At 33.2% G+C, this 17,819-nt stretch overlaps 2 protein-coding genes across 3 annotated transcripts in view; both read right to left on the bottom strand.

The window, feature by feature from the left end:
• Positions 1 to 6,163, bottom strand: part of mlst8 (MTOR associated protein, LST8 homolog (S. cerevisiae)) — a 9,323-nt gene extending 3,160 nt beyond the window's left edge. Inside the window, 7 exon segments of the mRNA NM_001320388.1 lie at positions 2,466 to 2,590; positions 4,038 to 4,190; positions 4,270 to 4,345; positions 4,428 to 4,590; positions 4,774 to 4,825; positions 5,642 to 5,803; positions 6,055 to 6,163. Coding sequence (NP_001307317.1) covers positions 2,466 to 2,590; positions 4,038 to 4,190; positions 4,270 to 4,345; positions 4,428 to 4,590; positions 4,774 to 4,825; positions 5,642 to 5,770 — 698 coding nt within the window. The 5' untranslated portion in view covers positions 5,771 to 5,803; positions 6,055 to 6,163.
• Positions 6,055 to 17,819, bottom strand: meiob (meiosis specific with OB-fold). Of its 2 annotated transcripts, XM_068218670.2 has the most exons (14): positions 16,982 to 17,819; positions 16,669 to 16,743; positions 16,108 to 16,165; positions 15,854 to 15,985; positions 15,668 to 15,740; positions 15,389 to 15,584; positions 15,142 to 15,242; positions 14,996 to 15,048; positions 11,776 to 11,871; positions 11,597 to 11,695; positions 8,820 to 8,964; positions 8,264 to 8,450; positions 6,672 to 6,758; positions 6,055 to 6,581 (listed from the first exon to the last, which is right to left on the bottom strand). In XM_068218670.2, exons 2-14 carry the CDS (start codon positions 16,732 to 16,734, stop codon positions 6,474 to 6,476), a joined length of 1,401 nt encoding a protein of 466 aa, XP_068074771.1. In that variant the 5' UTR covers positions 16,735 to 16,743; positions 16,982 to 17,819; the 3' UTR covers positions 6,055 to 6,473. The 2 variants fall into 2 exon arrangements, with proteins under 2 accessions (XP_068074771.1, XP_073774497.1); XM_073918396.1 differs by lacking the exon at positions 11,776 to 11,871 and having other exon boundaries at positions 16,982 to 17,810.

Here is a 17,819-nt window from a genome sequence, read left to right as displayed (position 1 = left end):
GAGGCGTGCACTCGAGTACATTATGATGACAATTTGAATTCATCCACTAGAGTGAATCTGATTAACGTTAGTTCCACCGCTAACTATCAGGCACCTGTAGAGTTAATGTGTTCGAATAAAATATATATACAATATTTAGATGGATGTAAACAATAACAATGGTCCTAACATATTCCCTGCTATATATATATATATATATATATATATATATTTGAATTTTCATAGCTTCAGATAATCCGAAATGGTTTACAAATTGATTAATAATGTTATGAAAGGCGTTTTAACATTAAGATATGATTGAATTGTCTTATGAAATAGTTTGAAAACAAACAGGAAATGTTTTTGGGCCAATGACATCACCTTGAAATAGTCTATACAATAAAAAGGGCCGGGTGCTTCTTAAAATGAATGACGGTAATTAAAAGTGCCTAAGTGGATCTTTTTACTTCCTTTGAAGACACTTCTGACTAAGTTTACATGGACATCAGTAATAGTTATTTGCTTTAATCTAAATAAGACAATAATATAATTAAGATTTTTACATAAAGTGCTTTTTGAATGTTACATCACCAGGCTATCCATGTTTCTTGCAGAGTTTTATGTAATTTTAGGTTTCATCTTAAATTTTTCAACTTTAAATGCAGTTTGGCAGTTTCACTTTCACTCATGAACAGTACATTCATGCGCCATGACAAACTGGTGTATTAGATAAGAGTATGGAGTAAGGACTGGAAGAGCGTTGTTTTAACGGAATATAATACCGCAAGCCAGATGGAAAGAAAAAAACTACCTATTTCACGGTGTGTGTCTGCAGTCCTTTACTGAGGCGTGTGTGTGGATAATGTCACAAAATGCAGCAAAAAGTCCTACATGACGGTAATAAGTTTGATTGTGGTGTTTACTTCAATAATTCCACTAATATATGCATACTCCACATGTCTTAAATCCATTTCTGTTTAGTTCAATTATGATTTTAGTCAAATTAAGGTAATCAAAAAAAAAAAAAATTTGCTGTTTACATGGTAGACTCTTAATTAGAGTATTGTCTTCATCATAATTAAGTATTAGTGTCCATGTAAACGTACTCAATGTTTGACTCAACCCCAATGTCAGGGCTGTGAAATTGGACAAACTTGGGAGGGGCATGTTCTAAATGGTTGAAAATCCCTGGTCTAGACAATATTGGATTTAACAGTAATTCAACTGTCAGTTATTACATATAGTTTCATATGTACTGATTATTTAACATGAAGGATGTAGGCCAGGGCTATTTAATGAGTTTGTAATGGGGGCCAGTTCATGAAATGCATCCAAAATGAGGGGCCGGAGAGACATGACTTGCAATATAAGTGATGACACAACTGCAATATAAGAGCCCACATGCTGTAATTTGCTCCTTGAGACACCCACGTTGGCTTTTTTTTTTTTTTTTTACACCAAAACGTTAAAATGTTGTATTTTAAAACTACATAATATCACGGGATTGTACAATGTGTATTCAAATGTTGTATTTCAAAGCACAACAAAATCAATTAGAAATGCAATGATTTTGGTTGTACGATATAGTCTGAAGAATAATCATGGTTTCACAATTATTACCATTATTGTGCATTTATTACATTCAAAACACCACTAGTTTAGAAAATCACAAGAAAACTGCCTATATTTTAAAATGTTGTTTGCTGCTCAGTAATCAAATACAGCACAAAATATTGTTAATAATAAACTAACATTTGTCCATTTCTCTCTTTGAACTTAAAAATAAATGAATTTGAAATAAATGAAAATGAATGAAAATGATTTAAACATGAGTCATAATTTTACAATAAAAATAAATGACAGAACTATGAATAAATATAAAAAAATAAGAATAAATAAATAAAAATATTTGTCTAATGTTAATTTTTAGCTATATATTAGCTAAGAATTTAAATGAACTGTTGTTATTATCTGCAGTCATACATACATAATCATTTGAACAATTTGTAATCATTCGTCTAACATAAGAGTGCGAGTGCGTCGGTCCGCTCTACAAGCCATGTGCACACCACTCCTAATAAGCGCACGTCTCCATTGGAAAATGAACTTGCGTGTGGAAAATATGCAATATGTGAACGGCCATCCAATGTTTGTGCGTATTAGCCTCAGTATAAGCTCGGATCTTTAAACTAGCACACAATTGGCATAACTTTGTCTACATCAGGGCCATTTAAAAGTGTGTAACGGTGAACTCACAGACAGAATTGTTTTTCCTTGTATTGTGTGTTTGCCAAATAGTTTACTATTAGCTAAACATGCAATACAATTTCCTTCTAATGAGAGAGGTCAAAACAACACCGAAAATTAATGATGGTGTTTTTTGATGTACAACAGTAAAATTGGAGAACAGTATGAAATAAATGAAGGCATTTCTGTTCCTTTTTTACAGTTCTCTTATTGTCCTTCTAGTATTGCAAGACACTTACGTGGAGTCTGGGCTGAATTTGCAGCGTAATGAGTAGCGTTTGTGAGCTGGGATCTTTGTCTTGGGTATGAGTTGCGTCACTTCATCCCCCATTCCTCCAGCCAAATTCCACACATAACAGTTGCCCTACAGAAAGAAAAATTAACCAAATATGAAGAATGTTTACAACATTCAAATTGATCATGGAAGCTCACGGATAGAGGCTTTACACCAAAAAAAAAAAAAAATGAGGGTAATATTTTGTGTCACATGGCATGCCTGAACATCTGCAAGAACCAAATAGGTTTGTTCTTGTGTGACAAACAGGGGTCCATTCTTCTCTGTGTTCTTGTGTTTGCTGTAAGGACAGATCTCTTGATCCTTGAAATCATGATTAGCAATGCAGTAAAATACTTGCTGATTGACTGGCTAATGCCTTCATCTGAATAATCGTCATTTATGAGCCATTTCAGCAAAACTACAAAATTCATAGTGAATTTAACGGTTTGTTCAATATAATATGCAAGAACTTCCCACGTTTGTTGCAGGCTGTTTGTGCAGGCTTCACACTTTCAAGTGTCAAAGATTTAGCTATTTATTTGGTTTTACTTTTGGAGGTCATTTTCTTTAAAAGTATTCAAGTTTCTACATAAGGCACATATTAGCTCTCAACATCTACATGATTCTATAAACTATACAATTATTATTTATATATGTATATATTATCTGCCATATCTTTTATCATACACTCTCAGAATTTGTACAAAACTGGGACAGAACCATTTCAAAGTATGCGTTTGTATCTTAAAGGTCCTTGTTGGTATCTTAAAAATATATAGTGTATTACTACTTAAAAAGTATATTCCAATCACAAAGTACAAAAATGTTTTATTTGAACCTTTAGAAAGATATCAGCAGATTTTGTACTTTAATTATGGAGTGTAGATTACATAAGAGTGTGAAATGATTCTTTTCTTTTAATTCAGATTATTTGGGCGCATGCTGAAAGTATCAGTAGTTGGTACATACTATCAGTATCACCTTCACCTGACTCAATCTAATCCTGTTTACATGAAGTAAGCCTGCTCTCAAGCATGTTTGAGCTACCAGACCTGTAATTATATAAAAAAAAAAGTTCCTGGATGACTTTTGAAGAACAACACTCACTGGGATTATGTCAAATCATCCATAATCAAATCCAGTTCACATAAGAAGCACAGACATCTGGTGAGGTTGAGCTTCTGTTTATATTTTCTGATCAATGTTTGCATGTATAAGAAAGCCTAAATTCAATCTTTTCATCATATAAATCAACTGTGTGTTTTCAAAAGTCTTAAACCACTTGATTTATATGGATTTGTTTTACATCTCTTTAATATTTTAAAGTTTAACAGACTTTAGGTAGAAGGAGAGAAATCCTTAAGATTTTATTTAAATACACATTAATTTGTTTTTCTAAAATGAACACATGTATTGTAAGTTTTGAAAACCATGCGAGTAAATGACGATTTTCACTTTTGAGGTGAATTCCCCCTTAATACCTCCACATGAACACAGCTTCATTAGCAGAGTGCCATATTGACGGTTTACTGACCGAGCTGTTGACTGCAGCCATATAACTGGCATCAGGATCGATATGGACTGAATTGACGGAGACGTCTGGCTCTGGGATGAGTTGTTCATTGTGGTCAGTTTTCAAATCCCAGATATGGATAACACCACTTTGGTCCCCAACGATTAGTTCGGCCTAAAACAGGAACATTTAAAGAAAATGTGATTCGTTTGCTTATGAGAATTTAAAAAAGTAATGAAATGTTTTAACTGACCTGATTGGGATGAAGACACACGCAATTAATGGGTGCATTGACTTGAAATATTCTTTGGCACTGAAGGTTTCGGGACCTGAATGGAAACAGTACTTGAGAAAAACATCTACTGCATGAACTATTTAATCTATTTTCGTTAAGCAAACAGGACTCAGTACCTCAGGTCCCAGATGCGAGCCATGCAGTCTTCTCCACCCGTGTACATCCACCGACCATCCTCATGAAAGCCCACAGACGTGATGTTCTTGCTGACTCCATCGTAATTGATCACAGGGTTTGGATTGTTTGAATTTAAGTCATACATGCGAATGTGTTGATAACCTGAAATTAAATAAGGTATAGGAATAAAAAATAAAAGGTTTAATGATTACGAAATAGATGTAGTCCTATAGCACCTTTTAAAAGTAACAGTCAAAAAGTGTTTTATAATAAAACTGGAGGATAAACAATACAAATATTCATATGAAAATCGTTGATTTTAAGTAATGATTGTGCAGAACTTACCAGCAGCAGCAATCATGCTCCTATCAGGTGTTACTTCAAGAGAATTGACTTGCTGGTGTTTTCAGTTAAGCATCTTTTTTTTTTGCACTTTAATAAACTTACACATTTCTTCCAGACAAAATGTGTCCAAGGAGACACTTTAGCATGTACAGTCCAAATAAAAGTCTTTAAAGCAATAGCATAGTGTGCATACTGTACTTCATCTCCACTGAGCTATTTTACATACATTGCCATCTAGACTTATTATAGTACACATGAGCAATTCCAGCGTTAAGGATGTGATATTTGCAGTAAAAACTCAAAACATAAAAAGTTAAGATTATATTGAAACATATAACATATTTTCCAAAACAACTAACCATGGGAGTTATGGGATCAGAACAATATCAATCTGTAAACACTATTTAGATTTTAAATGGGAAAAATAAACGTGTTATGGATGTGAACAAAAAAGTTAGCGAGTTTACAGTATACAACACATTTTGAAGAAATTCTGAGAAAGAGAACCCACACACAACTCAAAAGAAATAAATCAAAAGGATAAGAGTTGACTCACAATGGAAACAAAAATCATTGATTTTATTTTATTTGTTTTTACATTTTTGCATTCATGAGGAAAAACGCTTCCCTATGGATGTGATATCTCTCCATTATCGGCTTGACAGATGTGAAATTGTCACTAGTATGACTGGTAAATCAAATATTACTATTTGAAAATACTGACAGACATTTGAGTATTTTTACAGTACTGTAAAATACAATCCTACGCAAAAACAAAGCACTTAAAAGTTTTTTTTTTTTTAAAGAGGTAACAATAAAGAAGACTTTAAGCTTGGTAATGACTGGGCATCTGTTGGGTGAAGGATACAGAGTCCTGGTGCTGGACAGTTCTCGTACAGATCCCGCTGTGGGCCTGCCAGAATCTGACGGTGTGGTCATAACCAGCGGTGGCGAGAATCACCGGGTCACTTCCGACGGTGCCTTGATTCACATTCATAATCAGCTCTGCTCAGTCCTGACCTAAAGTTATCTACGCGAAAGAATGCCTAGTTTTAAGCTCTGCTTGTTCAAAATTTTATAAATGTACCTCAATACCTTTTAACATAGATGTTTCTACAGCTTGTTTATTTATATTTTTGCAGCACGATTAAACTGTGGTTGCACAGAAATAAATGACGTTAAACACTTGTTATAGTTATACATTAATTTTCAGCGTGAAAAAATTGTCTAAAATAAACATGGAGACACATGATTTTAAAAATAACGTACAGTAAATCTTACCTGAGCGAGACGAAAGCGCTAAACCTCAGTTAGGTATATGTAAATCTATAATCTTAAAAGCGAAAACGACATTATTTACATGTATGTCAAACCAAGCGGTGCTTCTTCCAAAACCGTCCCCCAGAAACAATTCTTAAATCAAGAGTTCCGAAGTTCAGAAAAATGTTCTTTTTTAATATTTATTTAATTGGTTACATCAGTTTAACTGTACCAAAATAAATATAAATAAATTAAGTTAATTAATTTAAATATACAACAAAAACAGTGTAAGGTAAAGGAGGACAATGGAACCAAATGTGAAAACTATTACTCAATAATCTGCATTTAAATTGAATGAATCAATCAATTCTGCACGTTTACAATCGATTTGCTCTCATATGAGGAACTGTTTTGTGTTGTTTGGTTGCTGATGCAAAACATCAAACCACAAATGAGGCAAGGTTTTGCTTCACTTCAACGGGGTCAGCGAGTCCGCATGACAAGATGTCTGCCTTCATTCCACTTCTCCTTCTGGGAGATGGAAGAACCTGCGATTAAAAAAATGGTGAATTACATCCTTACATGATCAACATTCCAAAAAAAAAAAAAAAAAAAAACTTATGACAAACATGTAAAACCTTCAGATATATTTTGCATCGCTCCAGAAGAAACTTCCACTGCAGGCTTGTCCGCTGATACTCCGACAGGCACAAAAACTCTTCTGTCTGTCAAGATGATATTACTTTACTGCACAATCCTAACAGTCTTTAAATATCTATTATGTATTATTAGAGACAGTTAGGCCATTGGTGACAAGGTGGCTCAGTGGTTAGCACACAACCAGAAGGTCACTGGTTCGAGTTCTGGCTAAATCAGATGATATTTCTGAGTGGAGTTTGCATGTTCTCCCCTTGTTGGCATGTGTGTCCAAACATATGCGCTATACAGTAGGTGAACTCAATAAACTAAATTGGACAGTGTATGTGTGTAAATGAGTGTGCATGGATGTTTCCCAGTATAGGGTTGCAGCTAAAAGGGCATCCGCTGTGTAACACATGTGCTGGATAAGTTGGTGGTTCATTCTGCTGTGGCGTTCCCTGGTGAGTAAAGGGACTAATGAATGAATAAATGAATGAATAAATGAAAGAGTTAGGTGGTTTAACCCTCAAAATGCATTCAGTTCTTTTTTTGTTTGTTCTTCAAGATATTCCTATCACCTAACATTTTCTAAAAATGTTTTTAGTAATGAAACTTTACAGAACTTTAAAACCACAAAAATAAGCAATTTATTTTTGTAAGGCCTATGTAATTTAACAATGACTTTACAGTTAAAAGATGTATTTTTTAATTGTAAGTTTTATATTTGGACCATTTTGGACCTGGGTATGAATGGAGAAAGAGTATGCGCCAAAAGTATTTGTAAAACTATCTATCTTAATCTGAAACTTCATGCAAATAAAATTTGTTTATTTGTTTGAAAACTTTTTAGAGTAATGTTGTTTTGTGGTAAATCAATAAGTACGTTTAATCTGACAGTTTTTTTTTTTAAATCATTAATTTATTCATTTTCTTTTGGCTTAGTCTCTTTATTAATCAGGGTCGCCACAGCGGAATGAACTGCTAACATATCCAGCATTTGTTTTACGCAGCGGATGCTTAAAACAAATATATACTCTCACATTCACACACATACACTACGGACAGTTTAGTTTATTCAATTCACCTATAGCGCATGTCTTCGGACTGTGGGGGAAACCAGAGCACCTGGAGAAAACCCACACCAACATGGGGAGAACATGCAAGCTCTACACACAAATGCCAACTGGCTTAGCCGGGTCTTGAACTAGCGAGAATCTATATTCTTATATTTCTTATGTAAAACTTTTTTCTTTTATTTACTATAAATTTCCTACAATGACATAATCAAATAGGATTTGGTGTAGTTTTTGTGCAATTAGAAATTTTCAAAGATCGATATATTTTATATTTTGATTAACAATTAAAAAAGCATTAAAGAGTAATAAGATAAAATCAGTAACACTCAATTCTACATCCACTCATTAATGAGATGAGATATGGAGCAAATAGGCTGAAAAATATTTTTTAAAACATAATCTTTAACACCAATTAGACCCAGAATGCAAGTTTAGTATACAGATTTTGAATGTATTATGACATTTGAATGCTTTGTTTCTTCACCAGCATTAATATAAGCATTAGATTTGCTCACTTTACAGCCCAGAGTTTTCTCAGCCACTGTGCCCACCAGGTTGCATGACTGCAAAGTGCCAGTGTGGTCACTGATGTCCACCAGCACATCAAAGCATTCATTAGCCTGGAGCTCTTGTCCTTGATTTGGACAAATGTCACTGGAACACGTCCAACTCTCCTCATTGATTCGAAATTTGCATCTGGCACTAGTGGAGAAATTATACATTAAAAGCAAAATAAGCTAGGGCTGTGCAATATAAGAATATATAAATATTGTATGGATAATAAAAATATATTATTACATTTAATTTGTAATGTGGCACGGTCACTACATACATACTAATAATTAATTGAATTTATATTAAAACACATATACTGTATATTGTGATATACAGTAGTCAGCATTTGAAGTGGATCAATAAAGTTTGTAAAAGTTCATTCAATTTACAAAGAATTGTCTGAAATGTTTTATATGCATTTTAAATGTCGACTACTATATTTATCAGGATATATGATGACTAATATTGTGACATGAGAATTTGTATCTCACAAAACTGTAAGCGTTGCAATCTCACCATCTCTTGGTTATTATTTTGGAGGGAGAGGAACCCAGATCAAAACAGGTGATGAATCCATATATGATGCAATGAATGGCATCTGCATTTTCTTGACTTCTGGTTTTAAGTTGGCTTACTGTCATGACGTCTCTAATGGAATCCACTGAGGGGAAAGAAATTTAAGGATAAAATGCTGCAGATACATTTTGCATTCATTTGTTTTTTATAATGCAGTTTTCATGGTAAAAGTTTGTTTGATGGTAATGTAATTTACTACTTTAAACCCATTAGCCAAAAACTGAAATACTAATTAAATCATTGTTAAAAGACAGAGTAAACAACCTCGTATTGAGTTTTTTTTTTCCTTTTGCTCTTGTGGTGACACTTTTGACATTTTACAACATAATTTTCAGTCCTTTTCAGATCAAAATAGTGAGGGCAAACATCACTTCCAGTATGCTATTTTTACAGGATCAATTTTACTTTGAATAACTAGTTTTGCTATGTTGTAGAATTAAAAAAAACTGACTATGTAGGACACCCTTTTGTAAATAATAGTAAATCAGTGGCACTTTACAATAAGGTTGTAGTTGTTAATGTTAGTTAATGCATTTTCTAACATGAACAAACAATGAACAATACATTTATTACAGTATTTGTTCATTTTATTTAATGAAAATACATGTTTTCTTCGTTAGTTTGTTAACTCACAGTGCATTAACTAATGTTAACGAGGCTAAATTAGGATTTTAAAAAGGCATTAGTAAATGTTGAACAATGATTAATGTATGCTGCACAAGTATGGTTCATTAATAGTTCATATAAACTAATGAAACCTTATTTTATAGTGTGACCAATAAATTGAATATTACTAAAGTAAAGTATATTTCCTTATTTTAAATATTTCAATATTTTAATTACAGTATGGTGGAAAAATACATTGACTAATTTAGACAAGAAGAAATCGTGATTCTCAGCTATGTAACAAACTTTTTTGCACTACATATTGTTATAAACTATAACATCTCGTTATTAAGATAACTGAAAATATAACCATTTGACAAAAACTGAAACAAACAAAAGCATTTAGGTACCAAATATACCAGTGATTATAGAATTGCCTGTTTATTTATCTAAATTCATATTAATTTCAAATTACAACTGATTAGTTGTTGATTAGTAATTATAATTTAATTATATTAGTTATTTTCAAATGGACCTCTGCTATCACGAATAGCTACATATATAATAACTTTAAAGTTAACATTAACTTTGATTTTTTTTAATTAAAAAAATATAAAATTCAGCTGTTTCTTTTTCACTTTAAGCAACTTTTCAGTTTTATTGATAAAACCTGCAAAAACAGTCAATGTTACAGTCCTTGTTAAAGCAGGGCTGTCAAACTTATTTTCACTGAGGGCTACTTCAGCATTATGGCTGCCTTCAAAAGGCCGGTTATATCTGTAAGACTGTTTAACCGTTATTACTCCTTAACAGTGTTAAATGTGTGCCTTTTACATCATTCATGCAACCTAGTTTGCATTGACTGTGAATGTAATAATATCATATGCTCTCACAGGCCACAAACATTTTATAAACACACCGAAGTTTCCCACGGCCCTTGAATTTGAAGGGTAAAAGAGTTAATACTCTAACAAATGAATAGTTGATTGTAAGTCAACATTGTTAACATTGTTTGTTAACAAACTGTATGGCGAAACATTGACAGAACTGCAGTACAGATCTGTCAAGATAACTTTTTAAAGGTGCAGTAGGTGATTGTCTTCAGAAACATTTTTTGTTGTTCTGGTTAAAAGTCTCTTCACAGTCCAATAGTAATGATTACAGTAAATGATCTAAATGTATTTATATGTATTTTTATATTCTGGGTAAGGCATAAAACTAAACAATGTTCATCCAATTAAATATTGTCGGGCCAACACCTCCCATAATTTCGATAAGTAGCTCAAACTGTATGTCAGCGAATGTAGATTCAGACTTCTGCACATCTGTTCACGCAGATCCGCCATTCGCGCGTGCCCACCTGCATGAGCGCCGCACGTTCATGAGACAATCACAGACGCATTGAAATCAAATGCTGAATTGAAACTTTTGAAAATACTGAATCAATATTGGAGTTACTTTTGCACGCTGGAGGAAGTACGACAACATGGCTGAAGTATTTCTGTTAGACAGGCAATGTTCTATTAGATTGTATGTTAGATTGTGTTGCGTTATGAATGGCTTATATGCACAGACGTGTTGTTCAGCCACTAAAATCTCCCGGCGAAAGATTGATGTGACTATTTTCAGTTTCATAAGGGACCTTCGACAGCATCGAAAATGTAGATTTTTATTTAGTTCAACACCAAAACATCAGCAAACAGCACTATTCTGTCTAACCTGCTTTATTGGGCTGAAGTTGCTTTTATATTCACATTGGTTCATTTATGATCAATGACAGCCTCCCTATACTGTTTACCATGCTACTCTAAATATTCGCTCTGAAATAGCATGTAAGTGTGGCTTAGTAATATATGAAATTCCTGCAAGCGGTTATCGTTTTGGCAGATCACCTACTGCACTTTTAAGCCACAAATATTTACATAATCTACCAAAAGCAAAAAAACAAACAAAAAAAAAACAATAGAAACACAGTTTTAAGCACCTGTGATCCATATACAACCCCTGCTGCAGCATTTCAATAACTAAAATGCTTTATATGAAAAATGTGAGACATCACATGAAAACTAAGACTGCAATTTTAATGTAAAGTGTGAACAATAATAACTTACACAGCACATCATCACCAGAGAGGAAGTCCTGGTCATCCAGTCCTCCAGATTGTAACAGTTCCCTGACAAATGTGTACAGCTGGTTTGCCTCTGCTGTATCTATAAGTAATCAACAAAAAAATGAAAGATTTTAATGTTAAAGTATTAAATATCTTTACTTTAGCATATCACATCTTTACCAGGGTTGACGGTAATGATTGTTTTGGAGATCGCTGTTGCCACCATACTTTTGCGAAAACTGTCAAAGGTGATACGAGCATCTGCAATGAACAGCACTGGGAGAAAATAAATACAATCAATGTATTAATATGTATCACAGAGTGCTATTGAAAAAATGATAATAACTTACAATAAGGTTCCATTAGTTAATATTAATTTACTAACATGAACTAAGAATGAACAATACCTCTACAGTATAATTTAAGTATTAGTTCACCTTAAAATAGTTCTGTTTCCTTCCAATCACATGAGACCTTCGTTTATCTTCAGAACAGAAATTATATTCCATGTGACTTCAGTGGTTTGACTGTAACCATACTTAACTCCAAAACTCTTTTTTTGTGTACAATTAATGTCAAAATGACTTTGTTTACCAATATTTCCTATTCTTCATCACATTGTCAGGGTGCAAGCGTCATATTGGCCATAATAAATGTCTGACCTGATGCATCTGAAGAAAGGACTCAAGTCAAACAAACAACAACCAAAGATGTTTTTATAGTTTTTTTTGGTACACAAAAGTGTTCTTGGAGCTTAATATGATTACAGTTGAGCCACTAAAGTCACATGAGATGTGTTGAGAATGTTTTTGGTTCCTTTTCTGGACGTTGAACGTCTCTAGACCATTGCTGTATATAGAGGATGAGAAACCTTTTATATATCATCTAAAACGGGTGTCAAACTCAATTCCTGGAGGGCCGAAGCCCTGCACAGTTTAGTTCCAACCCTGGTCCAACACATTTACCTGTAGGTTTCAAACAAGCCTGAAGGACTCAATTAGTTTGATCAGGTGTTTTATTAGGGTTGGAACTAACTGTGCAGAGCTGCGGCCCTTTTGGAACTGAGTTTGACACCTGTGATCTAAAATATCTAAATTTGTGTTCAGAAGATAAATGAATGTCTTAGAGGATTGGAATGACATAAGTAATGTTAATTTTAACATTTACTAATGCATTAATAATTCCAAAGCAGTGTTAAATTTGTCTACAAAAGCAAGGCAACAAAAAACCTGAACACACTGCAATTTCAGCAAAACTTTGGTCATCTGAGACAAATTTGAGAAATCCTGTAAGATCTCTGTATTGCAAGACTAAAATCTGTGGTTGACTTCAACTATGATGACCGTCAAGCCAAGAACCAAAAGGAGCACTGAATCTAATGACGAATCTAATCAATCATGTGACAACTTCAAACCACCGCAGGGAAATCTTAAAACAATTTTTTTCTTGGTTTGCTTGTTAAGGCATGTTGTGAGAAAAATGAATGCCACAGGTTGTATATGTTTGCAGGACGGTATTATTTCAGAACGCCGGCTACTGAAGGAGTAACAAATGGATGACTTCAAACTCCAGATGAGTTTTCTTACGTGTGTCTGTGTTTGGCGAAGCTTGATTGCTGTTCGGTGCTGAGATCTTACATTGTGACATAAGTGTCATGTGCGTGCTCTCTGACAAGCTACAATCATATAGGATTATTAAAAACTGCACCGCGTGCGACAGGCTTAAGACAAGACAAAAACGGGAAAACATGGATGTCATTAGATAACAGTGACTACATCAGCATGCACTATTGCAGACAGAAAAAGATAAAACTAAAGTGTAGTCAAAAAATAACTAATTAACAAGGGCTGCACAATATATCTGTACAGCATTGATATCACAATGTGGAGGATATGCAGTGTTGACACCGCAGTTAAGAATACATGAGATTTGTTGAGTCATAACAAAGTATAACCATAACAGATTGAAAGTTTATCATTTACGTGTGTTTTAAATGCATTTCAAAAATGTTTGAAGCATTCAGGCAAAAAAGTAGATTTGTAACTTTGTTGAGAACTTATTTGACTAAATTATACAGTGTACAACTATACAGTGTTATTTTACATTTCATTGTTTAATTTCTACACTTGAATACTGCTTGTGTACTGTGTAAGTACTGTTTATTTGTCTTTTGCATTGCTCTGGTGTAATTATTTTTGCTTGGAGCTTGTTTATCATTTTTTTATACATGATTTACACCCTTAGAAAAAAATTCCAATCAATCCTAATTATTTCTTTCTAAGTAGAGCTATTCAAGCCATCGGATAAACTTTTATTCATATCAATGTATATATAGCAGAAAAAACAAATATCGAAATGTCATATTTTTTCCAATACCGCGCAGCACTATAATTAACTGATTCATTTTTATTATAATCTGCTGGACCACTGCATTGTGTTATTCTTTTATTGAGGAGTGGATCAGAGCATGTGCATTGATAGTTTTCAGTCACGTTTCTAGCACAGATGTTAAAGCCATATAAGCAATGAACAATCTCGTTATTATTATCCTTGATGTAATTAACACAAATCAAAATTCTAACTTAATTGTCATATACACAGTCATACATAGTCCCATAGTGAAATTAGAAAATAGTGCAGTGAAATGCGTACTGGTCCAAAGTTGTGCTTAGTAGCATTAATTAATTTTCTATGAGTTAATAATGGTATTTTCATTAAGTAACATAGGATGAATACTGTAATAAATGTATGTATGATTGTTTGATCAGGTTAGTTAATTAGTAGTTTAGTAAATCCTTATTGCAGAGATGCCCAAACTTTTTCTTATGAAGGGCCAAATACCACACCTGATTGGGCCGAAGGTAAATATAGCTGCCATGGGTAATTTTGTAATTCATTTCATAATATTTAAAAATAACTAGAAAACATTGCTTTATATTGAGTAATATAGTATTCATTCATTCATTCGATTTCTTTTCGGCTTAGCCCCTTTATTAATCTGGGGTCGCCACAGTGGAATGAACCGCCAACTTATCCAGCACGTTTTTACGCAGCGGATGCCCTTCCAGCCGCAACCCATTTCTGGGAATAATATATTATAATCTTTTTATTATTTTAAATCTCATTTATAGCAGAATGGAGTTCCACTAGTTTTTGCTATAGTATCTACATTTTATGAAATCAGATCATTTGCAACATCTAATAAATTTTTTTTTATTTCAGTTTGCTTTTTGTAGCTCAGCAATAAAACAAACAAACAACGTCACGTAAAATTAAAAATGACGATCTCTGGTAAAGGCATGCGCTCCAACCCTCTCCATCATTCCTTCTATGAGCATCTCTGCCTTATTGTGTTATCATGTTAGCAAAAAACAGAACAGACAAATAAATTTTATCACACCTGTTTCTCTTTGTGTCAGCGTTTGCACCAGACGAATATTCTCTTTATCCCAACTATATGAAAAAAAGCAAAAAATATATTAAAGGAATGATGTTATTGCTGCTGTTTTTGTTCATTTTAATGAAATTGAATCAAATTTTACTCACCAAACAAAAGGAAATGATCTCCCAGTGTCATCGAAGAGTTTTATTTCAATTCTCTGTCCTTTGCAGCCACCAGATTTTGTAAAGAATTTCTCCTCTCCAACCTATGATGACAAAATCTCAATCGTTGATAAAATTGTAGTAGGCCTAATTTACATGGGGAATAAAGTCTAGTGGGAAATTAACTTTTTTTGTTTGTTAATATCCCACACTCATAGAGAAAGTCTGGTGATAACAGTTGAAATCTAACCGATTGTACAGCTGCTAGGATGTTAATAACGTGTCCATCCAGACTTTGTCCATTTGCAGTAATGTCTCCCAACGAATAGAAATCTCTTGGGTCTTTGATTGGTATGTGAAATAGCGGCAGAATCCTGGCCTCAGTGTCTATGTCTGAGCATATCCTAATGCTCGAGTGAGTCTCTGTAAGCAACAACCTGTAGGAACTGAGATAAAATAGGTATATGTGTCACAAATACAGAGTATGATGTATCTAAAACTGATGCTATTTTCATTTTTAATTTTTTACCTAGGTGTTGAAGGGCAAAACCGTTCTTCTTTCTCATAGTCCTTGGTCACAACGAGGGGATTTTCAATTACAACTAAAACACAAGACGTTATTTTGGCTTACCGTGTCAATTAAATACACTTTATGTATTATTAAAAGTGTTTTTTTTTGGAATTGACAACTAAAACAGCTGTTTTACAATCTCACCACAATCCCCGATCTGAAAGCGACAGCTCAGTGCTTGAATGTATTCCTCATTTCCCCATGCAGACACATTGATAAAATGTTCTGGTGAATCTTTGATGGTGAAGCTGAAAGTGAATCTTTCAGACCCAACATCTAAACACATTTTGAAACAGATTAAAAGGGGAAACTGAACTGAACAAAAGTGAAAAATCTAAATAAACAAACAAGAAAAAAAGGAAAATAGAAAAAAAATGAATAATGTTATGGTAACAAACTTTTCCGGTCAGGAAATCCTCTTGAATCAGTTTTTCCAATTATCACCCCCACCACCTTCTAGAAAATAAAAAAAAAGCCTTTTTTACCAATTGAATCTATATATATATATTCATTACATGTAACCTTTCATTATGAGGTTGACTTATTGACTTACAATAATTTAAAAAAATTAATATTAATCAATATTAAATCAAATGTGAATTTATAACAGTACATTATACTAATATGTGCACTAAAATAACACTTAAGAATGTTTTACTTATTCCAACAAGTCCGTATATGTATATTTTGTAAACGTGTCATGTGCATCTTGTAAACACGTTTATATACTTATAGTCATAAGTTTATATACTGACTAGTCATATGATAATCAAAACAATGTAGTGGCTGTGTATGAAAAGTACAGTATATTATACTAATAAGTACACTAATTATTTAAACTAGAGGCAACTTAAACATTTTAAGCAATTGACTAATTATTCATTAAAATTAGAATACCACCACAACAAGCCATTTAATTCACTTTATGTCTTCTGCCATTTGCCAGAGCAGGTTCTCACCGAGTGTGTGATGTTTATGTTTAGGTCAGAAATTGGCACATAGCTTCCCATTGGAGCGTACGTCATTTTTTATCTCTGAAACACAAGTGTCACAACAACAGAAATAAATGACCACAAGACAAGGAGCTATAATATTAAGACGTGCTGAACGGAAATGGCTTAACGTTATCACAAGCTAGCTCGTACATTTCTCTTAAAACTAACAAGCAAGCGCTGAAGAAAAAAACTACACATTTATGTAAAAAAAAAGTTAATGTTACTTTATCTGTACCCTATATCTCATTAGAAAGCAGTGAAATTCTTATTTGTTTACCTTCAGATAACGAGATAACAAGTCTCATTCGCTTCTCACAAAACCAGAAACTGCTGCTGAGGTGACCGGCTGAGCCTCTAGCTGGATATGAAATAATCTACGCTGTGACCGTTTTTCGCGCGCGCCGTCTTTTTGGCGGTTTTAAGGAGTCAGGTTTTATTTGTTTATTTATTTTTTTGTTAACCCACAAAGTTTTCTGCCATAATTGACGTTAGAAGCAATTTACATTTAAATAACATTCTTAAATAAATATAAACAACTTTTTATGGAACTTTTCAGGAAAAAGGCCATGTTTGGTTCTTTTTTTCTGAAAAAGTAGACCTTTTGCTAAGTTGTAATTCAACTATGCATTTTAGTGACATTTTAAGAACTATCTTTGCTGGATTGTGGGATAGTGATTATAACCACTTTTTTGATGCAACAAAAATAATTCTCTAGTTTTGTCGAAGTGCTAACTATACTATTTTACCACAAAATGTTTATTTACAAATTTAAACTATAAATGAGTATAGTTTTATGAATATTGTTGAGATTAGCATTTAAAAATGAGATAATATGAAAAAGTATTTTTTTTTACACGCAAACGTGTTATCATCAATCATTAAAATAAAAAAGGAATCTAATAAAACTTGTTTTAAAATAAAAACTGTAGCCTATGGTCAAATAAAAACCTGGCCAATTAATTCAACTTTCCTCAGTCAGAATATGGCCACTTGAATAAATAAAAATTGAATTTGTCCTAAAGCATTTTTTCTATCTATAATTTTCAAAATTTATATTGGCAATGCAGTCAAAACTGGATATATGAGCTCATTTAGGGGTCAAATTCAATTATGTC

Source organism: Danio rerio, chromosome 12 (assembly GCF_049306965.1).
Source record: "Danio rerio strain Tuebingen ecotype United States chromosome 12, GRCz12tu, whole genome shotgun sequence".
NCBI classification, from domain to species: domain Eukaryota; kingdom Metazoa; phylum Chordata; class Actinopteri; order Cypriniformes; family Danionidae; genus Danio; species Danio rerio.
This window is presented reverse-complemented; position numbering and strand designations above follow the sequence as displayed.